This window comes from Aotus nancymaae, unplaced genomic scaffold (assembly GCF_030222135.1).
Source record: "Aotus nancymaae isolate 86718 unplaced genomic scaffold, 86718_ANA_hifiasm-v0.15.2.pri h1tg000108l, whole genome shotgun sequence".
In the NCBI taxonomy this organism is placed as follows: domain Eukaryota; kingdom Metazoa; phylum Chordata; class Mammalia; order Primates; family Aotidae; genus Aotus; species Aotus nancymaae.
In genome coordinates this window covers 36050712-36071942 of record NW_026988523.1, presented here as the reverse complement: position 1 = coordinate 36071942, position 21231 = coordinate 36050712, and the positions used below count along the sequence as shown (strand labels likewise).

At 57.1% G+C, this 21231-nt stretch overlaps 1 protein-coding gene and 1 long non-coding RNA gene across 8 annotated transcripts; one reads left to right on the top strand and one right to left on the bottom strand.

The window, feature by feature from the left end:
• The first annotated feature begins 1021 nt into the window (after nt 1-1021).
• On the top strand, nt 1022-16962 carry LOC135272172 (uncharacterized). The gene is made up of 2 exons (XR_010340263.1): nt 1022-1141; nt 15615-16962. It is a non-coding gene; the product is annotated as an uncharacterized LOC135272172 (long non-coding RNA).
• Nucleotides 2866-20486, bottom strand: BCAN (brevican). 7 transcript variants are annotated; one of them, XM_012449810.3, is made up of 14 exons: nt 20405-20486; nt 16606-16716; nt 15594-15968; nt 15096-15270; nt 14619-14746; nt 13869-14162; nt 10720-10953; nt 9533-10177; nt 6089-6196; nt 5389-5547; nt 4752-4834; nt 4125-4269; nt 3662-3852; nt 2866-3367 (listed from the first exon to the last, which is right to left on the bottom strand). In XM_012449810.3, exons 2-14 carry the CDS (start codon nt 16694-16696, stop codon nt 3260-3262), a joined length of 2736 nt encoding a protein of 911 aa, XP_012305233.2. In that variant the 5' UTR covers nt 16697-16716; nt 20405-20486; the 3' UTR covers nt 2866-3259. The 7 variants fall into 7 exon arrangements, with proteins under 7 accessions (XP_012305233.2, XP_012305232.2, XP_012305231.2 ...); XM_012449809.3 differs by lacking the exon at nt 20405-20486 and adding an exon at nt 19100-19838; XM_012449808.2 differs by lacking the exon at nt 20405-20486 and adding an exon at nt 17212-17358.
• Between the last annotated feature and the right edge of the window lie 745 nt (nt 20487-21231).

The following is a 21231-nucleotide window of genomic DNA, read 5'->3' as shown; positions in this document are numbered from 1 at the left end:
CTCTCAGTGGGGGCAGTTTCCTCACATTCTTCCTTTTCTCCTGTCTTCTTTTTTCTCCTCTTTTTTGTGACCCCTTCCTTATGCGCTGCCCCTGCCTCTTTCAGGAGGAAGTCGGCTGCTTTGCAGCATGCAGACTGGAAGTCAGATCTCAGGAAGGACCTCCAGTCTGTGGAATGACAGAACTCTTGCACAGCTGGGAGAGACAGCACCTGGGCCCTCACCCCAGGCAGAGATCTGCCTGCAGCCCCCAGGGAAAGTCCACCCACCCACGGGAGTCTGATGGGCTGAGCATTTTTGGAAGTCTTTGGGAGCTGCTGTGTCACAGCAGGCAGCCTGAACAATGGGGCCCTTTCTCTCCCTGTGCAGGAGACGGGCCCACAGACAGGGCCTCACGGCTGGGACAAAGGCCCCAGTGAGGTCACGACCGTGCTGTGGGAGTTGGGGGTGTGGGGGTGGAATGGGGAGGTAGGAGTGTGGTAGAGCAGCCTGGAAGGAAGGAAGCTAGAGACACTGGCCGATGACTTGGGGGTCTCTGGAAGGCCGTCTCACCAGGCTCCCAGGCTCCCGGGCCCCTCAGCAATGCTCAAGCCCTAGATCTCACCTGGACTGGGCCTCTTCTCTCCATACACATTCTGATCTCTTTCATTCCCAGGAAACTGAAAACTCTGCGAAGGGACCCCTGCTTAGACATGTGGGAAGGAGGCTGAGAGCTTAGCCCACGTCCAGGGGTTTGGCAGGGGAATGCACATCGTTAGATCGGTGCTGTGCCCTGGAAGCAGAGGCGGACCGAGGTGTGGCCCCTCATCCATATCCCCAGAGACGGGGCTAACACGCTATGAGGGGCCAATTCCTCCTGCCCAAGACCGGGATAGGACACATGCACACACACACACACGCATGCACGCACAGACTGGGCCAGGGATTGGACTCTGTGCAGGGTGCTGAGTCACCCATGGACCAGCTCCACCTTCCCCAGGAAGCCCAACAAAGCCAGGAGAGGGCTTCCGTTTCCGGCCCCGCCAGAGCAGCCCAGCAGGTGTCAGGGACAGGTCAGGATTCCAGCTTCAGCCTCTGTCTACCTCTGGAGCTCTCCTGATCAGAGAAGATGATGGAGCCCTCCTGCCGCTGTTGGGGAGAGTCGGTGAGAATGCCTTGATGGGAAACCAAAGCCCCTTCTAGCTCACCACCATGGGCTCTGAGGAATCCAATATGCTATCTAACTCCACCTCAGGGAACCTCCCTTAAGAACCCAAGGACAGACACTGCCCTTCCCCAGCCCTCTCCCCTTCAGGCCCTACTTTCAAAGGCCCACATTGACCTTCGTCCACTCACAGTTCCAGTTAAATGCCTTAAGAGTCCTAAAAATGCATTGACTGGACAATCGCAAGGTAATATAGGATAAAGTGAGGGTCTACTCTGGCCCCAGAATCATCCTCTTCCCTATAGCTCCTTAAGAAACAGAAGCCCCTGCTCCCTAGCCACTCCGGGCTGAGTGGTGTGGGGGGCAGAAGGTGGGGCAGGTGAGGCCTGGGTGAGGGAGAAATGTGGTGGCGGGTGGGTGTGGAAGGTCACACTGTTGTATCAGAGACCAGCTGGTTTCGGGTTTAGAAATAGGGTAGGGAAGGCACAGGAGGTGGGCAGGGATGGGTTGGGAGAGCCCCGGCTCCCATCAACACAGAGCTGCATTAAACCTCTGTCTGTGTGTCTTGCCGGCTATCTCTGAGTCTGCCCATATCACTCTCAGCCTTTGCTCCTCTGGACCCGTCTTCCTGTCTGTGGGCTTTACTGGCTTCAGAGAAGGAGAAAGTATTGGCCATGTGGGCGATGTGCTGTAACTGAGTGGGCACACGCAGGAGTGTGTACACATGACTGTGTGCGTGTGTGCCTATGTGTCTGCGTGTGCCTGAGGATCTGCAGCCTCGATTCATCCTCATCATGAGACAGACCGCATCCTGACACGCACTTCACCAGCGATTCTGTGCTCTGGGAGAAGAGTGCACACACACACAAGCACACGCGCGCTCGGTCACTCTCTCTCCACTCTCTCTCCAGTTCTCAGAGAGTGACCTCATCCCTTCAACCTCCGCTGACTCACAGCCCCCAGGGCCAGCTCAGCCTGGCCGGAAGTCTAACCCCCCGCCAGCCAACCACCCTCCCTTCCCCTCCCTCCCTCCTCAGCACGCAGGCCCGCGGCGCCCCCTGGCGGAATCCTGGGGCTCCTCGCACCCCTCCGCCCGTCCCCACCGGCGCACGCGCACAAGGCACTCTCAGAGCGCTGTGCTGGGTCCGCAGCGCTCTCTGCTGGCCGTTGCCTGTGAGGCCCCCGGGTGGTTCCCCGGAGCCCAGTCCACCGCAGGGCTGGGAACCTCCCCTTGGCCGTTAGCTCGATTCCCAGTTTCTTGCATCTCTGCCTCCTCTGCTGGACGGAAGCCTTCCTGCGGCCTCACCCCTAGACGTGCTGCCGAGCCCGCGGAGCTCTCCCTTCACCCTCACTCTCACACCCCCTGAGAGAAGGCCCTCCGGAAGCTCAGAACTGGGGCGCCAAGGCACCAGCCTCTGCCTTCCCCTCTGGGACCCCCGCCCTTCTCCTCCCCAGGCAGAACTCACTGGCGTCCGCTTGACTCTTAGGCACTCAGGGTACGCTATCCCTTTGCAAACATGCTGCATCGCTCCGGCTGTCCCCCAGGCCCTGTGCGATCCTCCATTGCATACGTACTTACTGGCAGCTGTTCTGTCTACCGCTGACATCTTGGGGACGTCTCTGACCTTCGGAAGCGAATACACACCGAAGCTCTATGTATACTACGAGGCCCTGCCCACCCACACCCCCCCCCCCTTACAGACACGCACACAGAAGCATCCAACTTGCTTGGGCTCAAATGCAGTTTTATTTCCTGCTGGTTTGACAGACACTCCATCCTGCAGGCCCATTCCCTTGGAAAACCCAGAATGAGTGGGCACAGTGCTCCTGAGAGGAATGGAGGGGAAAGGATGGCTGCCAGGGAGAGGGCAGTTGAGGCACTTAGGGACTTACCCCGGCCCTGAGGGGAAGAGCTGGTGCCCAGGGGAAGGGGAGGGGGCCTGGGCTGGGTGGGAGCCTCCCAGGTATTTCCCAGAAGCCCCTTCAGGCACTGTCACCTGCACTTCTGCGCCACCCCTCGTCCTGTTGTCACTTCCTGTGGTGGCGGGAGCACAGGGTATCGGGAGGGTTTGGGTGACAGGGCGGTATTGTGGCCGGCAGTGTGCAAGGCTTTGCCACCTAGGGACCTGGGGTGTGGCTGGAAGGGGGGGTCAACAGCGCCTTCCAGCGTCCCAGTAGCCTCCCCTGACGTCCTTCTGGGGCCTTCTCTGGGTGCAGAGCTCGGGCCTGGCGAAGACACACACGTTCACCCTCCATCCTGGCTCCTCCTCCCCCTCTCCTTAGAGCCTGCCCTCTGGTGTTCTCGCTCAGCCCGTAAGAGCCCAGAATGCGGCTGCACGTTATCAGACATCAGCCCTGAAGACCCCCAGAGCCTCCAGCCCACCTCTTTCCCTTTGCCTCAGAGAGGAGCAGTGGCTGTTCCAAGGTCACATGGCCAGTGACAGGCAGGGCTGAGCCGGGAGTCCAGGGCTACCGTTGGTTACCGTCCCCCATCCCCACCTGCCTCCTCCTGGCACTCACAGGCCTTTGGGGCACGCAGGAGATCTGGGGGGTCCACCAACGACCGTCCTCCTGGCAGCGGATCAGCGGCAGATTGCGCTGGGCTAGTCCTTCTCGGCACCGGTAGCGAAGCACCGTGTCCACCTCGTAGCGCAGCCGCGGGCGGCCAAACACTTGAGCCAGGGGCAGCTCTGGTGGGGGCCCACAGGACACTGCGAAGGAACACAGTTAGGAACTGGGAGCCTGGCTCTGTGGGTGACAGTTCCCAGAATCTCCATGGGGAAGAGAAAAATGGGCCACCACATGACAAAAAAAGATCCGGGATCCCGAGTGGACCCACATAACTTGTTAGCTCTCCCATGGTCTGGAACACGTTCTGACTCGCTGTGCAGCTTTGCACTCTCTGTCTGCAAGCATCAGTCCCCCTGCTCCCCTAGCCCACCCCTCCACTTCCTTGCTGGGACCCTCCTTTGCCCGCCCTCACCCAGCCCCATCTTGCAGGTGTAGGACAGGTGGTAGTTGCAGGGCACATCACTCCATTGTCCCTGATCATGCCACACCATGACCACGCAGTTCTCTCCAGACAGGAAGTAGCTGTCAGGCTGCCCAGGGTTCCAGTTCTCATAGAGCTGGGGGGACGGAGGAGGTGGTGAGGAGCTCCTACACCAGGAGCTCTGGGAGAGGGCCTAGAGGATCTGGGGAGGAGGACGGGTGCGGGTGGCCCAGGGTCAGGGGACAGGGTCAGGAGGGTGCTTGCAGCAGGCTCCCTGGAAGGCGTCTCAGCCGGGGCTGCAGAAGCAGAGGCCTGCGGCACAGAAGGGCGGGCATCTCAGGGCCCCAGAACCCTAGGCTAGGGCTGAGGAGTAGGGGACCTCCAGGCGAAGGGTAAAGGAGAGGGCAGGGACTTTAGGGGAGGGAGAATGGGAGGCAGAAGGGAAGAGAGAGGGACACAAGGAAGGGAGGAGAGCCCAGGGAGACCAGGGTAGGGGCACGAGAAAGGGAAGGAAGCTGGAAAAAGAAGGGGACAGGATCAGGAGGGGTGGGGGGTGGCAGGGGACAGAAGTGCTTAGAGGAAGCGAGCTGGACGGCAGGGTCAACCGGGGCCTCTCACCAGGGGGACGCCATCCGACCACAAGAAGTCGCCTTCGATGGTCCTGTCGTTGAGCCCGATCCACTGGTACTCCCGGTACCGATCTAGGGAGACGGAGGCGTGCAGTGAGCGCTGCCGCCAGCAGATGGCGTCCATTCCCCGCTCCCGGGCGGTCTGTGGCTACGGCCGGGGAAACCCTTCCCTGCGATCTAGAACCCGCCCCTACCGCGTTCTTCTCCCTCCCTCCAGCCTCTGCGCAAGGGCCAGATGGAAAGCAGGGGAATGGTGGTGGGAGAATAAGGAAGATATCGACCCAGGCTGGAAAAGGGGCGCTCTGGAAAAAGAGTGAAAACTTTCAACAAGATTGGAGTTGGGGGAGGCGGATGGAGGGAGGAGAGCCGGGAGGTTGGAGGGACTGGAGGCGGCCCCCTGCGCGGCGGCCCGGCCCACACAGGCGCACTCCACCGCGAGGCCACTGCCTTAGCGTAGGGTGGGAAGGAGGAAGAGAGAAAGAGAAGGGGAGTGAACGAATGGGTGAGGGAATGCAAGCTGGAGAAAACCAAGGAATGAGTGCATGGGTTAATGAGGAAAGCGGTTAGGCGAGTGAGAGAGTGACAGCGGATGGCGGGGGCCCCTCCCACCCTGTCGCCCGGCCCACTGTTGATGAAGTCCTGTTCCTCGGGCGTGCTGATGCTGGCCAGATGCGCGCCGTACATCCGGCACTGGGTCTCTGCGTCCTCCCAGCTCCTTCTTGTGGAAAAGTGCTTGTAGCAGGCGCCCTGGAAGGCGTCCCAGCCCGGGCTGCAGAAGTGGAGGCCTGTGGCACAGGAGGGCGGGCATCTCAGGGCCCCAGAACCCAGGGCGGGCAGGTATCCTGGAAGGGACTGGGCTCCTTCCACTACGGCAGGCCGAGAGGGGCGGGACTAAGGGGGCAAGAGGCGACGCCGAGGAGCTAGTGGAGAATGAGGGGGCTAGCAGGAGCCTGGAGGGGCTCTTGGGCAGGGGCCTTTTCTAAGAGACAGGGACCAGGGTAGGGGATGGAGTTCCAGCCTGGGTCTCCATACTAAAGAACAATGCTCTTCTCTCCAGGAGAATGGAGCCTGTCATGTATTGACCGCCGATTAAATGCCAGGAGTATGCTTTGCACTGGTGTCAAACGGACACCCTATGAGAGGCATTTTGGTTTCACTTAGATAAGAAAATTGAGGGTAGCGCTCAGAGAAGTTGTGCAACTTGCCTAAAGCAGGGACTCATTAATGACAAGGCCAAAACCAATGTCCTCCCTCCCCCCTCCTAGAGGTAGCATGTTATGGCAGGGTCCAGGCTTCAAATTGCACCCCCCATCCCTCAACACTCACCAACATCGCATAGATCCCCCCCATAGCCAGGCAGACACAGGCAGTGGACCTCTCCCTCCACCTCCAAGCATGTCCCACCATTGTGGCAGGGGCTGGGGACACAGTCACCTAAGGGGGGAAAGAAGTGAGGTGGGGGGAGCAAGGCAGCCCGATGCTGCAGCCTGAGACCTCCAGGAGAGGGTGCAGAGGGTCCCCCAGCCCTGACCTCTCTGTCCTGGAAGCTGTCAGCACCCTAAAAGCTCTCCCTAGAGCTGCCTCTGGTCACAATCCAGCCCCGAGTTCTGGGTTTCTTTCCTCTCCCCGCTCCCCTCTTCAGCATTGGCCCAGCCTTGTGCAGGCCATTGTTATGGTCACCAATGTGAGCCCAGCCCAAAAGAGGCTGGGGAGAAGTGGCCACGAGGGCCACGGGACCCAGGCCCTGGATGGAGAAATATGCTGGGCACAGAACGTTACAGATCTAAACTCTTATCTTGCTCCTGGCTCTTCTGTGTGCCATTGGGCAGGTCATTTTTCTTCTCTAGGCTTGGAGTTTAGTCCCTCATCCCCTTGTCTTTGTGCCAGGTCCCAGCACAGTTCTGTATAGGGTAGGTAGGATGAATGGAAGTGAAGGAGAGGACGGAAGGATTACCATAGCAACAGTGGAGTGCGGTCTCCCTTGACTGCTCCTGAGACCTGATATTGGTGTGGTCCACATGAATACTAACCGTTCTTCCTGCTGTCCACTGGGCAGTCAGTCAGCCTTACAGTGGTCAGTGGAGATCCAGCCCACCTTCCTCACTCTATGCCCTGCCCCTTCTCCCCCGGCCGCAGCTCCCATTGTCCTGCAGTGCTGACCGGCCTCACACATGCAGCTCTCTCTCAACATCACTCAACTTCTTGTCTCCCCTTCTTATATCCACAGACTCTTCCCCTTACAGGCTCCCTCTCCCAACTCCTCTTTGGGCCTTCTGCAGGTTCTCCAACCTAGAATCCATCTCACCCGCTCCTTCTGGCTCCCTCTCCTCCAGGCAGTCCTCTTAGACTAACGCACTACCCTGAAGGTCTGCAATCTGTTGTCTGGATCTAGCTCCATCTGGGTAGGCTGGCCATCTGCTTTACCGGATTTTTTTCTCTCTGGATCCTGGTGTAGGAGGTGGCTGTCCTTAGAGTGTGCCTGGGTGCTAGAGGAGCTGTCAGTTTCCAATCCTTTCTGGTTCAGATGACCCAGGGGAAGCTGGCTCCACAGACCAACTATGAAGGTCAAGGCCCTCAGCCATGGGAGATAAAAACCACCCCAGGGCAGGACCCTTCAGACTTTACCATCCACCTCTAGCAGCCATGGCCAAGGCCCACAGTGCTTCATGCTGGCCTGGCCACAGATCCCCCCGCCTGGTGGGAATCAGAGTGGGGGTGGAGAGAAAAGCTGGAGTCGATTCAAAGAATTTTGCTGGGATGACCTAGCTGTTTTGGGTAAAATGAATCCGCTTTTCCAGCACCACTCCTCCTGTCATCTTCCCTCCTGCCAATAATTTTTTCCCAGCTGGTAGTGCTGCCCACCTCCCAACCCCAGAGAAAGAGGTATTTCATTTAACCCGTTAAGCACCAGGCCCCACAGAGGGTAGAATCCTGAACTCCCCTCCCATTCCTCATACTTTCCTGCCCCTCCTGTTGTCCTTTCTGCTCCTTCCCATTCAACCCTCCAACCCTGGGGGACAGAGGCTCTTAAACTTGGTCTTTGGTCCCCTACCCAGGCCATGGGTCCCTCCCTCGACTGTGGGCTGCAGAACCTGAACCCAGTGCAGGCAGAGTTGCATGAAGGAACTCTTCTTCTTGTCATCCTTCCACTCGCTTTATGGGGACACCTACTCTACACAACCAAAAAGTTTTTCCTTTCTTCCCGTTGAAACAGCAGGCAAGACTTCTCACTTACCCTCCAGATGGGGAACTAAGACACTGTAGATACCTCCAATTTTGCTCCTTTTCCCACCAAACCCCCTCCCTATCTGCCACAGGGCTGAACTCCAAGGCCAGTTGCACAGGGAGCTGACAGTTGACATGGGTAAGCCTGGGTGTGACGCAGGACGTGATCCATCTAAGACAGGGGTCCTAAGGCTAAGGGAATCCCAGCCTTCTCCAGGGACCTCCAATGGGAATCTTAGCCTTCCTGAGTAGGGAGGGATTCTCTCAGATCCCAGAACCTGACTCCTTCCTTCACACTCTCCATCACTTCCTCCTCGATCTGTGTCTTCTCCAGCATTAGGTACTTTGAGACCCTCTGGGTTTAGGGAGCGTGAAACCATTCCTCCTAGGGAGTAAGGAATGGTGATTAGTGCAGGAGTTAGTGGAGAAGAGAGAAGCTGTGGATAGTGGGATGAGAGTTAGATACCACCCCCTGCTGAGATGCAGGGCTGGGGGCTGGGAATGAGGGCACCTGAATGCCAGGGAACTGCTTCTATGCTGAGACTCCCAGTTACTATGACTCTTGGCACCACCAAGATGGATTGGAAGTGAACATAAATGCACAACACATACACCCCAGGCTGCGTGGGTTTCTCCCCATCAGGAGTGAGGGACTACAACTCCCAGCACTGCCTCAGACTATGGATGATGACTTCTCTGGGGGTAATGTGTACAGTTAAATTTTGGGATCTCAGTAGCTAGGAAGGAAAGTGTAGACAGGCCTGAGAAGGAGAGGCTGGGGGAATAATGAGGGGCTGTTATACTGCTGGGACAGACAAGGGGAGAAGCCGAAGATGAAAAAGGAAGAGAGGCCAAGACACACACAGAGAGAGGGAGAGACAGAGACAGAGAAGAAGCATCCAAGTGCTCTCCATGGAATAAGAGGGGTGGACATCAGAAGATGGAGACAGAGGGTACCAGAGCTTGGTTACAAAGTGGTTTAATAGAGATTTATTTCCAAGGCTTGTTTTCCATGAAACAGTCAAAAAATACTTCACAGAAGTAGTTGCTTAAGGCTCTGTGGGGGCATGGGCTCTCCTGGACCCCAGAGGTTGAGGGGTGGGAAGGGACTCCCAGGCTTCTCTGAGATCAATGGGAGGCAGCTAAAGGGGATGGCACACAAGATGGGGAAGGGAGTAGTAGGAAATGGGCTGAGCCCTGAAGACTGCAATAGGTGATGAGGGCCCTTGGAGAGGCCTGAGGATGCTCTGTGGGGCTGGTGAGATGTGAGCTACAGGTGGAGGGCCTGATGTGGGGGAAGGGTCACAGATGGTCAGTGGAAAGGCTGGGGTCACAGGGTGAAGACTTGGAGAGCTGGGATGGAAGTCGCAGGTGGGTATCTGAGATTGGAGACCCATAGGTAGAGGTGGGTAAGAGAATGAAGGCAAAGGACAGGAGAGTTTGGGATGATGGTGGGTTAAAGGACTACAGGTCAGGTGACCCAGAGCTGCAGTGGGAGGAAAAGAAGTAGGATAAAGAGGGCAGTTGAGCCTCGGGCAGAATTACCTGATGCCGGGACCACGGCCACTCCACCTCGGCTGGCGCTGTCAGTGGGCAGCACTGGCTGGGCCTGCACTGAGGTCCCTGCTGGGGCAGTTCTTCCAGAATTATCTTCAGAAGGGGTCTCCAGCTCCCTGGCACCCTCAGGAGCCCGTGTGGCTGGAAGCAGGGAAGGGGCATCCTCGGAGCTCCCCGTCTCCTCACTCTCTCCTCGAGGGACCCCAGATAGATCAGGACCACCAGTTTCCTCCCCCACCTCTCTTGCCCCAACCAGAGTGGAAGGTGATGGGGAGGCTAGGTTCCCCTCCCTGGGAGTGGGCAGAGTCTCAGTAGGTGGTCCGTGGACCCTTGGGGGCCTGGGAGCTTCTGACTCTCCATCAGGAAGTGGTGATGCACCAGGATGCAGGACTGCCTTTGCTGGCGCCCGGGAGAGTGACTCCTCCTGGTCTGCTGGCTCAGTGGGGAGAGAGGTCTCAGGGCCTGGGCTGCTGAGCTCGCTGGGCCATGCCCACAGGTCCTCGTCCTCCACCTCCTCCTCTTCTTCCTCTTCCTCTTTCTCTTCTTCATCCCCATATTTCTCTTCTTCCTCCAATGCCTTGCCTTCCTCTTCTGAGAACCCCGTGGGCGGTACCATGGATTGCGTTTCAAATTCTAGGCAAAGCACAGACGGTTCAGCACCAGGGACAGCGCCCACCCCGGAAGAAAAGAAAACAGGGGGAGGGGAGGGGGCGCCTAGGGAATAGGGAAGAGCCTGCCCTGAGGAGAGGTGGTCCTTGCTCCACACTGGAAGAACTTGACCCCAGCTCACTGATGAGGCAACACTAGAGAAGGCTCTGTGAGCCGCCATTAGCCCCAGAGAACATGGTCATTGCATCTCTGTCTCCTGCTCTGTCAAAACTCTAGTCTGTTTGGGGTGGGTGAGGTGGAAGAGGGACCAAAGAAGGGAGGCCTTTCCTTTCCAGGGGGCAGCTCCTTAGTGCAAGCATCTCTAGCTCCACGGAGTTGCGGGTAGAATTTGCTGGAAAAGCAAAGGTTGGGAGAAAGACAAGAAAGGTGCCCTGCACCCCTGAGCTGCTGAGAAAGGACAGGGCATAGTCATGCCATCCAGGACCCCAGCATCAACCTGGGCTTGCCTCTTCTGCCCCCAACTTCTTTCAGATCAAAACATCCTCAGGATAAGGGATTCAAGTTACCTAGGAGCGTCCTAGGGGCCTCTGCCGGGTCTTCTGGAGTGGAGCTTCCACCTCCTCCATCCTCCATGATGGGGATGGAGTAGATGGCCCCACGGGACTCGCTCTCCATGGCTTCCTGAGGCAGCTGCAATTCCTCCAGGGTCTCTGTCACTGTGACGATGGCCTCTAGTCCATCAGAGGCCGGGTCGGAGGCTGGGTTGGCGGCCTCAGGAATGGCAGAAGGCTGGGCTGAGTCTGTGGCAGGAGGAAAGTGCTGATGCAAGGCTGAATAGGTAACTCTGCCCTTCCGGGTCGCAGCCTGCACCACAGAATTGTCTCAATTCTCTCACATCTTCCCTGTGGAGCACCCAGTGGGGCTCAGGGAGCATCCCAGAACTTCGTCACTGATTTCTCAAGCATTCATCAGGTGCCTACTGTGTGTCATGCCAAGTATTCTCCTGGATGCTGAGGATACAGTGTAGAACAAAACAGCAAACCTCCTACCCTTAAGGGAAATTATGTTCTAAATACAGATGACAAACAAACATATATTATAATGTTCAAAGTAAAGAACACTTGAGGAGAGTTAGAAGATAGAGTGATGGGAAGTATTATTTTGGAGACATCAGGAAAGGCTGAGGTGTGAGATATTCCCAAGGGGCAGGGTCTGGAGCCAGCAGGATGGATGAAATAGCTTTAGTGCCTTGGGATTTTGGGCTTGGGACAAGGTGTGAGGGGGTCCCAGGCATTCCCAAATTCTTTTTTTTATTTTTATTTTTATTTATTTTTATTTATTTTTTGAGACGGAGTTTCGCTCTTGTTACCCAGGCTAGAGTGCAATGGCACAATCTCGGCTCACCGCAACCTCCACCTCCTGGGTTCAGGCAATTCTCCTGCCTCAGCCTCCTGAGTAGCTGGGATTACAGGTACGCGCCACCGTGCCCAGCTAATTTTTTGTATTTTTAGTAGAGACGGGGTTTCACCATGTTGACCAAGATGGTCTCGATCTCTTGACCTCGTGATCCACCCGCCTTGGCCTACCAAAGTGCTGGGATTACAGGCGTGAGCCACCGCGCCCGGCCCCCAAATTCTTTTTTTTAGACAGAGTCTCATTCTGTCACTCAGGCTGGAGTGCAGTGGCATGTTCCCAGCTCACTGCAACCTCTGTCTCCTGGGTTCAAGTGATTCTCCCATCTCAGCCTCCCAAGTAGCTGGGACTACAAGCATGTGCCACCATGCTCAGCTAATTTTTGTGTTTTTAGTAGAGACAGGGTTTCGCCATGTTTGCCAGGCTGATCTGGAACTCCTGGCCTCAAGTGGCCCACCCACCTTGGCCTCCCAAAGTGCTGGGATTACAGGAGTGAGCCACTGCACCCAGCCTCCAAAATTCTTGAAATAGAATGGGGGAGGTTGCCATCTCCTCAGGATAGCTGGAGGGTAGAGTGCAGGAATAACTTCAGGTACCACGTGAGGATCTCCATCATTGGGCAAGTAGGCAAGGGAAGGGGCCACCTCCTTCTGGGATCTACTACCTTCAAATAACCAGAGGTTTAGAATGGTTTACTTGTCCTCTGGGAAAGGGAGCCAAGAGCAGAAAACCAGTGAAGTGAAGGTGGAATTGGGCTAAGAAAAGCCCTAAGGGCCGACTGTGCTCAGCCAGGCAAGACAGGACAGTGCGTCCCTCCTTCATCACCCGCTCCAGTGAGCCTTACTCCACACCAGACCTTGCACCCTTGCTGCCTCTGTCCTCCACCAACTGTAGTCCCAGCTGGAGTCATATTCCCACTCCCCCTGCCCCTCCTCATGATCCAGTCCATTTCTTTCCAAAACAGTGCTTGGCTTGGCACATAATCATAACCAGCACATAGAAGTTTTAGCTGTTATTATTATTATTATTACTACCCCTATTCCAGGAGGCCTTTTCAGATGGATCCATCTTCCTACGGACTTTTACTTCCCCACCCTTCCCCAGCCCCCAACCAAAGATGTCCACAGATCTGTTCCAGTGGAAGTAATGCTTTTCTCTCAGTCTCTCCTCATCCTGGGAGTGAGGCATCTTGTCTTTCCTTTGGCTAGGGGTTCCCATGGCAAAAGCAGTGTCTTCCCCTTTTAGACCAAATGCTCCTTGAGGGTAAAGGCTGTATCTTCTCCTCTCATTTCTGCTTCTAGCTCTTGCAGCAGTATTGCAGGCTTGCAACTGGGGAAGGACCCAGACACCCCATGGCAATGCCTCTCTGATTGTCAGTCACCCTTGGGCTGGGGCTTTTCCCTCTGAGGGTCCCAAGAACTACCTCCCCTCTAGCTCCCAACATAAGATATGGGCAGGTTTGGGTGCAGTGGCTCACACCTATAAATCCCAGCACTTCAGGAGGCCCAGGAAGGCAGATCGCTTGAGCTCAGGAGTTCAAGACCAGCCTGGGTATGTGGCAAAACCCCATCTCTACAAAAATTACAAACATTGCCAGACATGGTGGCATGAGCCTGTGGTCCCATCTACTCTGGAGGTCGACATGGAAGGATCCCCTGAGCCCAGGGAGGTTGAGGCTACAGTGAACCATGATCACACCACTGCACTCCAGCCTGGGTGACAGAGTGAGACCCCATTTCAAAAAACCCAAAAACAAACCACAAGATGTGGGCAGAAAGCTATCTCTATTCCCAAAGGTACTTAAGATCCTGCTCCCTTTAGGGGGAATTGTGCCCATCCACCAGTATTCGCTAGTTAAAGATCTGACAGCTTCTTTAAGCTGTAGGTTCTGGAAATCCTCCAGAGGGCTTCTGAGGGCATTTGGTTCTTGACTGGAATAACCTGAGCAGATTACTCATTGGATTCAGAGAATGTTGGTCATCTCTGCTCTGCCAATAAGCTGACAGGAAATGGGAGCTTTTTTCAGCAGCCCAGCTGAAATAAGCAAGGCATGGACACTAGTGGGAAGGCAGACAAGGAGAGGCCAAAAGGTGACCATTCCTCGGGCCAAGTAGCAGACAGACACCACACCAGGGCGCATGCCCGGAATTAGACCCCTAGATGACAAGCTGGACTTCACCCACGACCCCTTCAGGCAAATGGCAAAGCCCTGAGCTACACTGATCAGACCAGGGTAGGACTTTTAGGGCTCAACTCTGCCTTTCTGAGACTGGTCTCAGCTTCTGCAGGGAGGTGGGCTCACCTCGGAAGCAGTAGACATTGAAGCGGCTGTGCTTGTTGGGGAAGCCAGTCTGGTTGGGGAAAAGGAAGAGAGTCTTGACACCTGGCAAGCCCCCACCACAGCGCTGGCTGGGTGTGACGATGGGGTAGCGCACACTGCCATCAGCCAGCCACCCTGGGCTGCAGCGGTCCAGGCCACCATCCCAGGCTGCATACAGCTGGCCCGTGGTGGCAATCTCTGCACCCCGGTCCTGGCAGTACGCCCGTGCTTCCTCCAACGTCAGCTTTTCTGGAGGGTCCCCCAGGAACAGTTCTCCTGGGTGGAGAAGAGAAGGCTGGGTTATCGGGCAGCTGGTAGCTCCTTCCACTCTGGGCTCCCATAGGAACCCTGGGTAAGCTTCTCCAGTTCCCTCATCTGTGGCAGGGAGTCAACTACTCTACTTCATAGGATCGAAGTCTGAATAGAACCTCAAGATGGATATTAGAGCTCAAAGGAATGGGGCCCAAACTATTCATTCTGCAGAGTCATGCACAGAGTCCACCCAGCAGGTGGCAGATGAGCTCAACTCGGTATCCTGCTGCCTGGCTGAGACTTTGGTCTTGAGCTTGCTCTGTGACAGTGTTTGCAGAGAGGGACACCAATTGTCTCCTTCCTCCTGCTTGCTCCCTTAAACTTGGGAGGGGTAATAAGGTCCTGCAGAGGCCCCAGGAGGACCTATGGGCACTATGGGGGTGGGAGATTGTCCCCCGGGAATTTCTCACTCCTACTCACCATTCAGATCTTCAGCATAACAGTAGACATCATAGTGATCATCCGGGTCCACCACACCGTAGTTCCGGACCCCGGGGAAGCCATCCATGTCTCCATAACAGGCCTCTCGTGGGGTCTGGATGGGATACCTGGGGAGGACGGACAGAATCACTTAGTACGGATGCTTTCACCAGGGAGCCAGCCCATACTGACTCTCCTGAGTCCCACTGCCCCCTCAGTGCAGCCACTTGCGGACGGCTGGCCGTCCTCCCAGCTCTGCAGGGACGCACATGCTCAGGGTCCTCCCCTCCCCTCCTCAGACCCATCTCATGCCCCAGAGGCAGAGAGCCCTGTGTGCCCAGCCTGCAGTAGGCAGCGCCCAGCAGAAGAGGGGCCGTGGCCACCTCAGGAGCAAATAGAAGCCCCAGCCCACAGCCCCAGTCCACAGCCCCAGTCCACAGCCCCAGCCCACAGCCCCAGCCCACAGCCCCAGCACACCTCACGGTCTGATCCGACAGCCAACCAGCATCGCATTGCTCATAGCCTCCAAGGTAAGCGGCGTAGAGCTGCTCCGGGGTGGCGATGTGGGCTCCGATGCGGGCACAGGCCTCCTGGGCCCCAACAAAGGAGAAAGCGTAGCGGGCAGAGCCCTCTCGATAGAGAAAGACGACCCCTGTGGGGCAGAGAGGACCCCTCAGCCAGGTGACCACCCAGCACACTGGCCTCCCCTCACCCTCCTTGTCACTCCTCTGTACACGGGTAAAGTTCAATTGTGCTCACTCTACAGTATGAGGGACTCAAGTTAGACTGTGGTCAGAATTTCCTCCACCTGAAGAAAGGAGGCAACAAAGGCCTGTGTCTACCTCCTCACTCTTTTTCCAACCCAGGCTGCGCCTTCCAGCTATCTTTGCTTCCCCCTTACACCGTGGTCTCCCCGAGAGCAAGAGTCCTCCCTTCCCTGGCTCCCTCCCTCCGGGAACCTCCCTGCCCTCTCACCTTTGACCTTGACCTCCACAGCGTCGCTGCTGTCGTCGATGCCGTGCTGGACCTCGCAGCGGTAGATGCCCGAGTCGTTGGGGCGCAGCTCGCTCAGCGCCAGGGAGACATCGGTGAGCGACGCGGGGTACGCAGGTAGCGCCACGCGGAACCGGTAGGCCTCGTTCACCTTGACGCGCACTCCCCGCGCCACCAGCACCTCTGCCTCCCGACCCCCGGACAGGAAGGTCCACTTGACCCGCGGAGAGCCCAGCACCGCCCGGCGGCTTGGCGGCGGCCGCAGGTAGTGGACGTGGCATGGGATGGTGAGGGCGCCGCCGAGCACAGCCTGCAGTGGCGCGTCGCCAGAGATGCGCACGCGGAAGGCGCGGTCCTCTGTGAACGGGTGCAGCCGGCTGGAACTTCGCGCTGTGGACCCTCGGAGTCCCACCCGATGGCCTCCAAGCCCCGCTCCAGGCTCCCTTCTTCCGCCCTAGGATTCCCTGCTCCCCCAGTACCAGGGGCCAGGGTCCTGCAGCCCTATCTCTGGGTCCTCCAGGCCCACCCCCACGGTCTCCAGACCCATCCCCCAAAGTCTCCCAGTCAATGCTGCCCCAGGATTCCTTGTCCTGCACTCAGAGTCTTCCACTTCCCCTTCAAAATTCCTAGACCACAGCCCAGGGTCCTCCGACCTCGCCCCCGGGTCTTCCAGCCCAGTTTTCCAGTCTATTCCCTTAGGGTCTCCTTCAGGGTTTCCCCCATTTCCATCCCTTTCCCACCTCCTAGTTCTAGGGTCCCCCATCCTTCACCTTAGAGACCCAAAGCCTTGCCCCAGCACCCCTCCCTAGTCCTGCCCCAGGAATTCTCCACCCCACCAGATGCTCAAAGCTCAGCCCTTATTTCCAGGTTTTCCAGCCTGGACCCTTCCCCACAGCCCTCCCAATTTCTCTCTCTTCCTGGGACCCCTAAGCCTGGAAGCAGTTGGTTAGGGCTGAACGAGACAGAGATGGTGACCCCAAGTGAGGTGGCTTACCTGAGCTGTCTCCTTCCAGAACATCTGCTAGGGCTGCAGGAACCTGGGCCAGGACCAGGGCTGCCAGCAGGGGCAGGAGCAGCTGAGCCATGCTGCAGGCTGACGGAGGGACTAGAGAAGGAAAGATGGGGTAGACTTCAGGATGGACTTCCCCTGGCTCCCTACCACACCCACGTGGGTTGGCACATATCCTGGCTCCAGAAGCCCCCTACCTTCACATCTCCATCTTCCCACCAAGGGATTTCTTCTCAGAACCAAGACCCAAGTCCTAGTCAACTCACTATGTGACCTAAGCCAAGCTCCTTACCTTCTCTGGGCCTTTATTTTCTTGTTTATAAAAGGGCATCATTATCACTACCTCATGAGTGTGATGTGATGGGACCATACGCTTTGAGAGTGTTTTGTATCTTAAAGCTTCTGTGCTAATGCACAGCCCCAGGCACACAGTAGGAACTCAGCATATAGCATGAACGGTGGGTGCTGTTATACTCAGAATTCCATCTGCTCCTCCCAGTGCCAGACTCTGTCCTCGAACCCAGAGCCTCCTCCCACAGTACCTCTCTAGCCTTCCCTGACTGTCCCTGCCTCCATGGACACCATACTCACCTGACTTCTTCCAGGAGGGCCTCCTAGACTGAGCCCAAGCAAGCACAGCTCCTCCTGAGTCTACCCTCTCCTCCACCTCCTCCCCACCATTACTTGTAAGGAAACTTTTCTCTTTACTCCCCAGCATCCTCCATCCCCCTTCCTTGGCTGCCTCCTCCCTTCTTCTTCCCAGCCTCTCCTTTCTGCCTGGCACGGGCTTTCCCACCGGAACTCCTGGCTCGGAAACCAGCTGGGACAAAGCCCCTGTCTCTGCCAGTCTGGCCTCCATCCAGCCCCTCCCTTCCCCCACCCCACCTTTTGTGAAAGCCTTGGGCTGGAGGGTGAACTAAGGGGGTGAGAATAAATGTGAGGGGCTACCCCTTCCTACCCCTGGCTATCAGAAGCTCTGGAACCCAGAATATTCCTCCAAAGATCTCAAAGCATTTACACTCTCATAAAAGGGACACAGTGTGACATTGAGAAATGGAGACTGAGGCTCAGAGGATAGGGCTGACCCTGAATCCCTAGTAAAGCCAAGTCAGGCACCAGGGCAATGTGCTCCCAGGAGAGAAGGCCAGAGCTAGTGTCCAACATCATCTTTAAGGGTTGGGCTAAACTTAGGAGAGCATGGAGATCCCGGTCTGCCATGGAATAGGCCAATGATGCAGCAAGAGAATTGAAGGTTAGACTGCAGGCAGGATTTCCTAGAGATCAGGTTTATTCCACTGGCTATGCACTCCCACTCCAGGCCCAATGCTGATCCCCCATGATCCCCTGCCATCTCAGGCTCTGCCTTCGTGCCTGCCCCCCACTTTCTTAAGCCCGAGCTGATGGGAAATTTCCTACTTTTCCCAGATCCTCCCACCTGCTTGCCATCATAACTTCATCTCCCCTACTGTGCCTGGGTATCATTCCCTCAGGGTCAGAGTTGGGGGAGGATTGGCACAACCAGATGTTTATGGCCTCTCTCTGACCTTGGAGAGGGAAGACGTTCTTGATGGGGCCAGATTAGAGGTGCTGAGACCAGCTTCAGGCATGGGGACGCTTGGGAGGATTATTCTGGGGTTGGAGTGGGGACTATTCAGCCAGTGCCTGCTGGGTGCTGGGAAGACTGTCTGCCATGCATCTGAGCTGTGCCAGAGCCTGGGCCCGGTCCCCTTCTGGCGCCCTCCCTCCCTTCTCTCTGGGCTGGAGCTGGAACTGCTCACAGATCTGGCTCCCAACTCTCTGACAGCGGCCCAGAAACCCATATAGTTGGAGTCACTTTGGGGCCAACACCCTGGACCACCCTTTCACCTCTGATCTGACAGTGGGAGAGTGAGGAAAGAGGGTCTGAGGCCAATGAGGACCTAACTGCTCTGGAACATGGAGGGCCACCTGTCCCTGTTCCCAAGAATGGGAGTCACTGACCAGAGAGGCCAAGAGGGTAACCCCACGAGGTTCTTGGAGAGCTCTGTCTCCCCAGGCTTGGGCCTCAGCCCTCCCGGGTGCAGCTAGGGACCCTGATGAAACTCAGGCTTCCCTATAACTGGTGCCAGCCTCGGAACCCAGGGGTCCAGGGTTCTGTGGCCTTCTCTATCCCACACACCACTCACCTTCACACCGTCTTCTCCTCCTCCAGAGCAGGGCACACCACTCTGTCTCTAACCCTGAGAGCTCAGCAGTCATGCTGTCCCTTCCCCTGACTCCACAACACCCCCTCTCTGTTTCTGCTCCAGTCTCTGGATCTCTGCCCTTGTTCTGAATTTCTTGAGCTGTTCAGGAAACTTTCCTCTTATTGCATCATCATTTCTGTCTGACCGTGGATGTCCATCTCCCTCACAGTCTTCATAGACCCAACCCAGAGAGTTAAGACCACGCTCTGTGTGTTTCCGTGTGTGTGTGTAGGCATGCACGCGGGTACACACACCTAACCATGCTGGACCACCCTCCATGCTGAATGCCCATCAGCTGGCAGCCAAGGTCTGTCCCATAGGAACTGAGCTCCAGCCCTCAGCAGGGGCAGCAGGGAGGCGCAAGAGGTCAGAACTTTGCCCACAGCAGGAGGGAAGCTCTCTGCTACCCCTTTAATGGCTTCATGAGGAGCAACACGAGCCTACACGATATCAGCGGGGCCTTAGGGCCTGTAGGAGTAATTGCAATCATTACATAAATAGTCCTTTTTATTGGAAGCACAACTAATAATACTATTAGCAACACCAGCTGAGCTGTTGCAGATCCCTACAGAATCTGAAATGTGGATGGTGCTGTTATAAATAGCAAAGTTAGCCAGAACAACATAGGCACTGGTAATACTGTGGGTGGGTCTATGGGTAACACTGTTCCCTGATCTTACTGTTCTCATCTGCAATCTAAGTAATGCAGATAATAACGGTGCCCCTCCAAATTGATGCCAATCTCTTGGTCCTATTAGAACCATGTAGGCAGAGCTATTCTAATAACTGGGGGAATGCCTGATAGGATATGGAAATACCTGGGAGAGGGAATTCCCAGGCCCCTGGCAGTGCTAGGAGGGAATGCAAGAGTGTGAACGGAATTCCAGCTAACAGTTACTGACGTCCACCCCAGGCAGTTCTAAATGCTTCCCGTGGATAACCTCAACTGTGAGAAGAAGACTGTTTATATTCTGCTTATGACACCGATGAGGAACCCGAGGTTCAGGGAGGTCAACTAAGTGCCCCAAGGTCACAGAGCAAGGTGCGGAGTTGGGATTGCAGCCGAAGTCGGCACCCCGACCACCCCTTACAGTAGCTCTGACCGGTTGTCCTGCCCGGCTACAGCAAGGTGTCCCCAGAAGGGCTGCTGGCGGCTGCTCCTCCCGCAGAGCTGCCTGCGCGTGGGGCACGGAGGCAGGGACTGATCCGGACCGCTACCGCCAGGCCGGACAAGGTCGGAAATCTCGGCGGCCGCGCTGGGACAGGAGCGCGCAGCAGGGGAGACGCGAGGACCCGAGGGGCTGCAGATCAGACTGCGAGCAGCAGGGGGGCTGCCACCCCGCAGAGCTGGAAGCTTGTAGATCCGAGACGGCAGCAGCAGCTGCGGGTGCTTGGGGCTGGCCGGCAACCTACCCCGCCGCGGGGTCAGGAGTCGGCGCGTTGGGTGCCCCAGAGCCTCGAGGCAAGGGCCGGGAGGCGGGGGGGCGCGGACCAGGCGGGCACTCCCCTCTCTCTGTCCCTCACCCCAGGGCGGGCGGCAGGGCTGCGGAGGCACTCACCTACCCCGGGCTCGGGTCGGGGCGCGGCACTGCGAAGTTTGTCGCCTCCTCCGGGGGTCTCCTCCCGGTCCACGGCTCGGTCCTGCAGCTGCAGCTGAGACTGCGGCGGGGACTGCGCGGGCGCGAGGAGAGGCTGGGGCCGCAGGACCTTCGGGAGGCGCCGCACAAAACCCCCTTTCTTCCCCCCGCCCCTGGCCCGCCCTCCCCGGGGCCGCCCCCGCCCCTGGCCTGGAGCGCGGGGGGCTCGGGACGGTCACGGGACCCGCTGCCTTCTCTGCGTCGGTTCCCGGCGGCAGCGGCGAGAGCAAGGACGAGCGAAGTAGGACATCGTTCCGGGGATGAGAAGCCGAGGACTTGGAGTAGGGAGGAGGGGCAGGAGGGGCGGGGAAGGAGCGTTCGCCCAGCGTTCGCTGAGCTAGAGGATGACGATGTTGCAGCTGGAGGGGTGGAAGTTGGACAGCCGAGGGACTTCTCGTTGGTCAATGAGGGAGGAGGAGGGATTCAGTTAGACTGTAGGGAAGTGGATGAAGAGAGAATGGGGGCTTTGCTCCTGAAAAGAGACACCCTCCCCAATAAAAACGGGAAGCTCCTTTCTGGAGGCAGAATGGGGTGCAAATGACCCTGGAGGCAGCTATGACTGGGCTTTGGCTCCTGTGGTGCTCCCACTCCCTGCACAGAGGAGGAGCTGACTTTGCAGCTGGAAGGATGGAGGTTAGACAGCAGAACCATGGGTTAAGCAAAGCAAGTCAGGAAATCTCTAGACCTGGGATGGGGGTGGGGTGTGGTGCCGCTGTGAAGGGACATTACCAGTCATGCAAACCAATGTG

What these genes read in the sequence shown, in the direction of transcription:
- BCAN (XM_012449808.2), bottom strand. Translation starts at nt 17,338, where the DNA reads ATGCTGGGGAGTAAAGAGAAAAGTTTCCTTACAAGTAATGGTGGGGAG. An exon ending in TCTGGAAGGAGACAGCTCAG is followed by an intron (nt 15,969 to 16,605) that starts GTAAGCCACCTC and finishes ACCCGTTCACAG; the next exon opens with AGGACCGCGCCTTCCGCGTG. An exon ending in CAATGTCTACTGCTTCCGAG is followed by an intron (nt 10,954 to 13,868) that starts GTGAGCCCACCT and finishes CTCCTGCCACAG; the next exon opens with ACTCAGCCCAGCCTTCTGCC.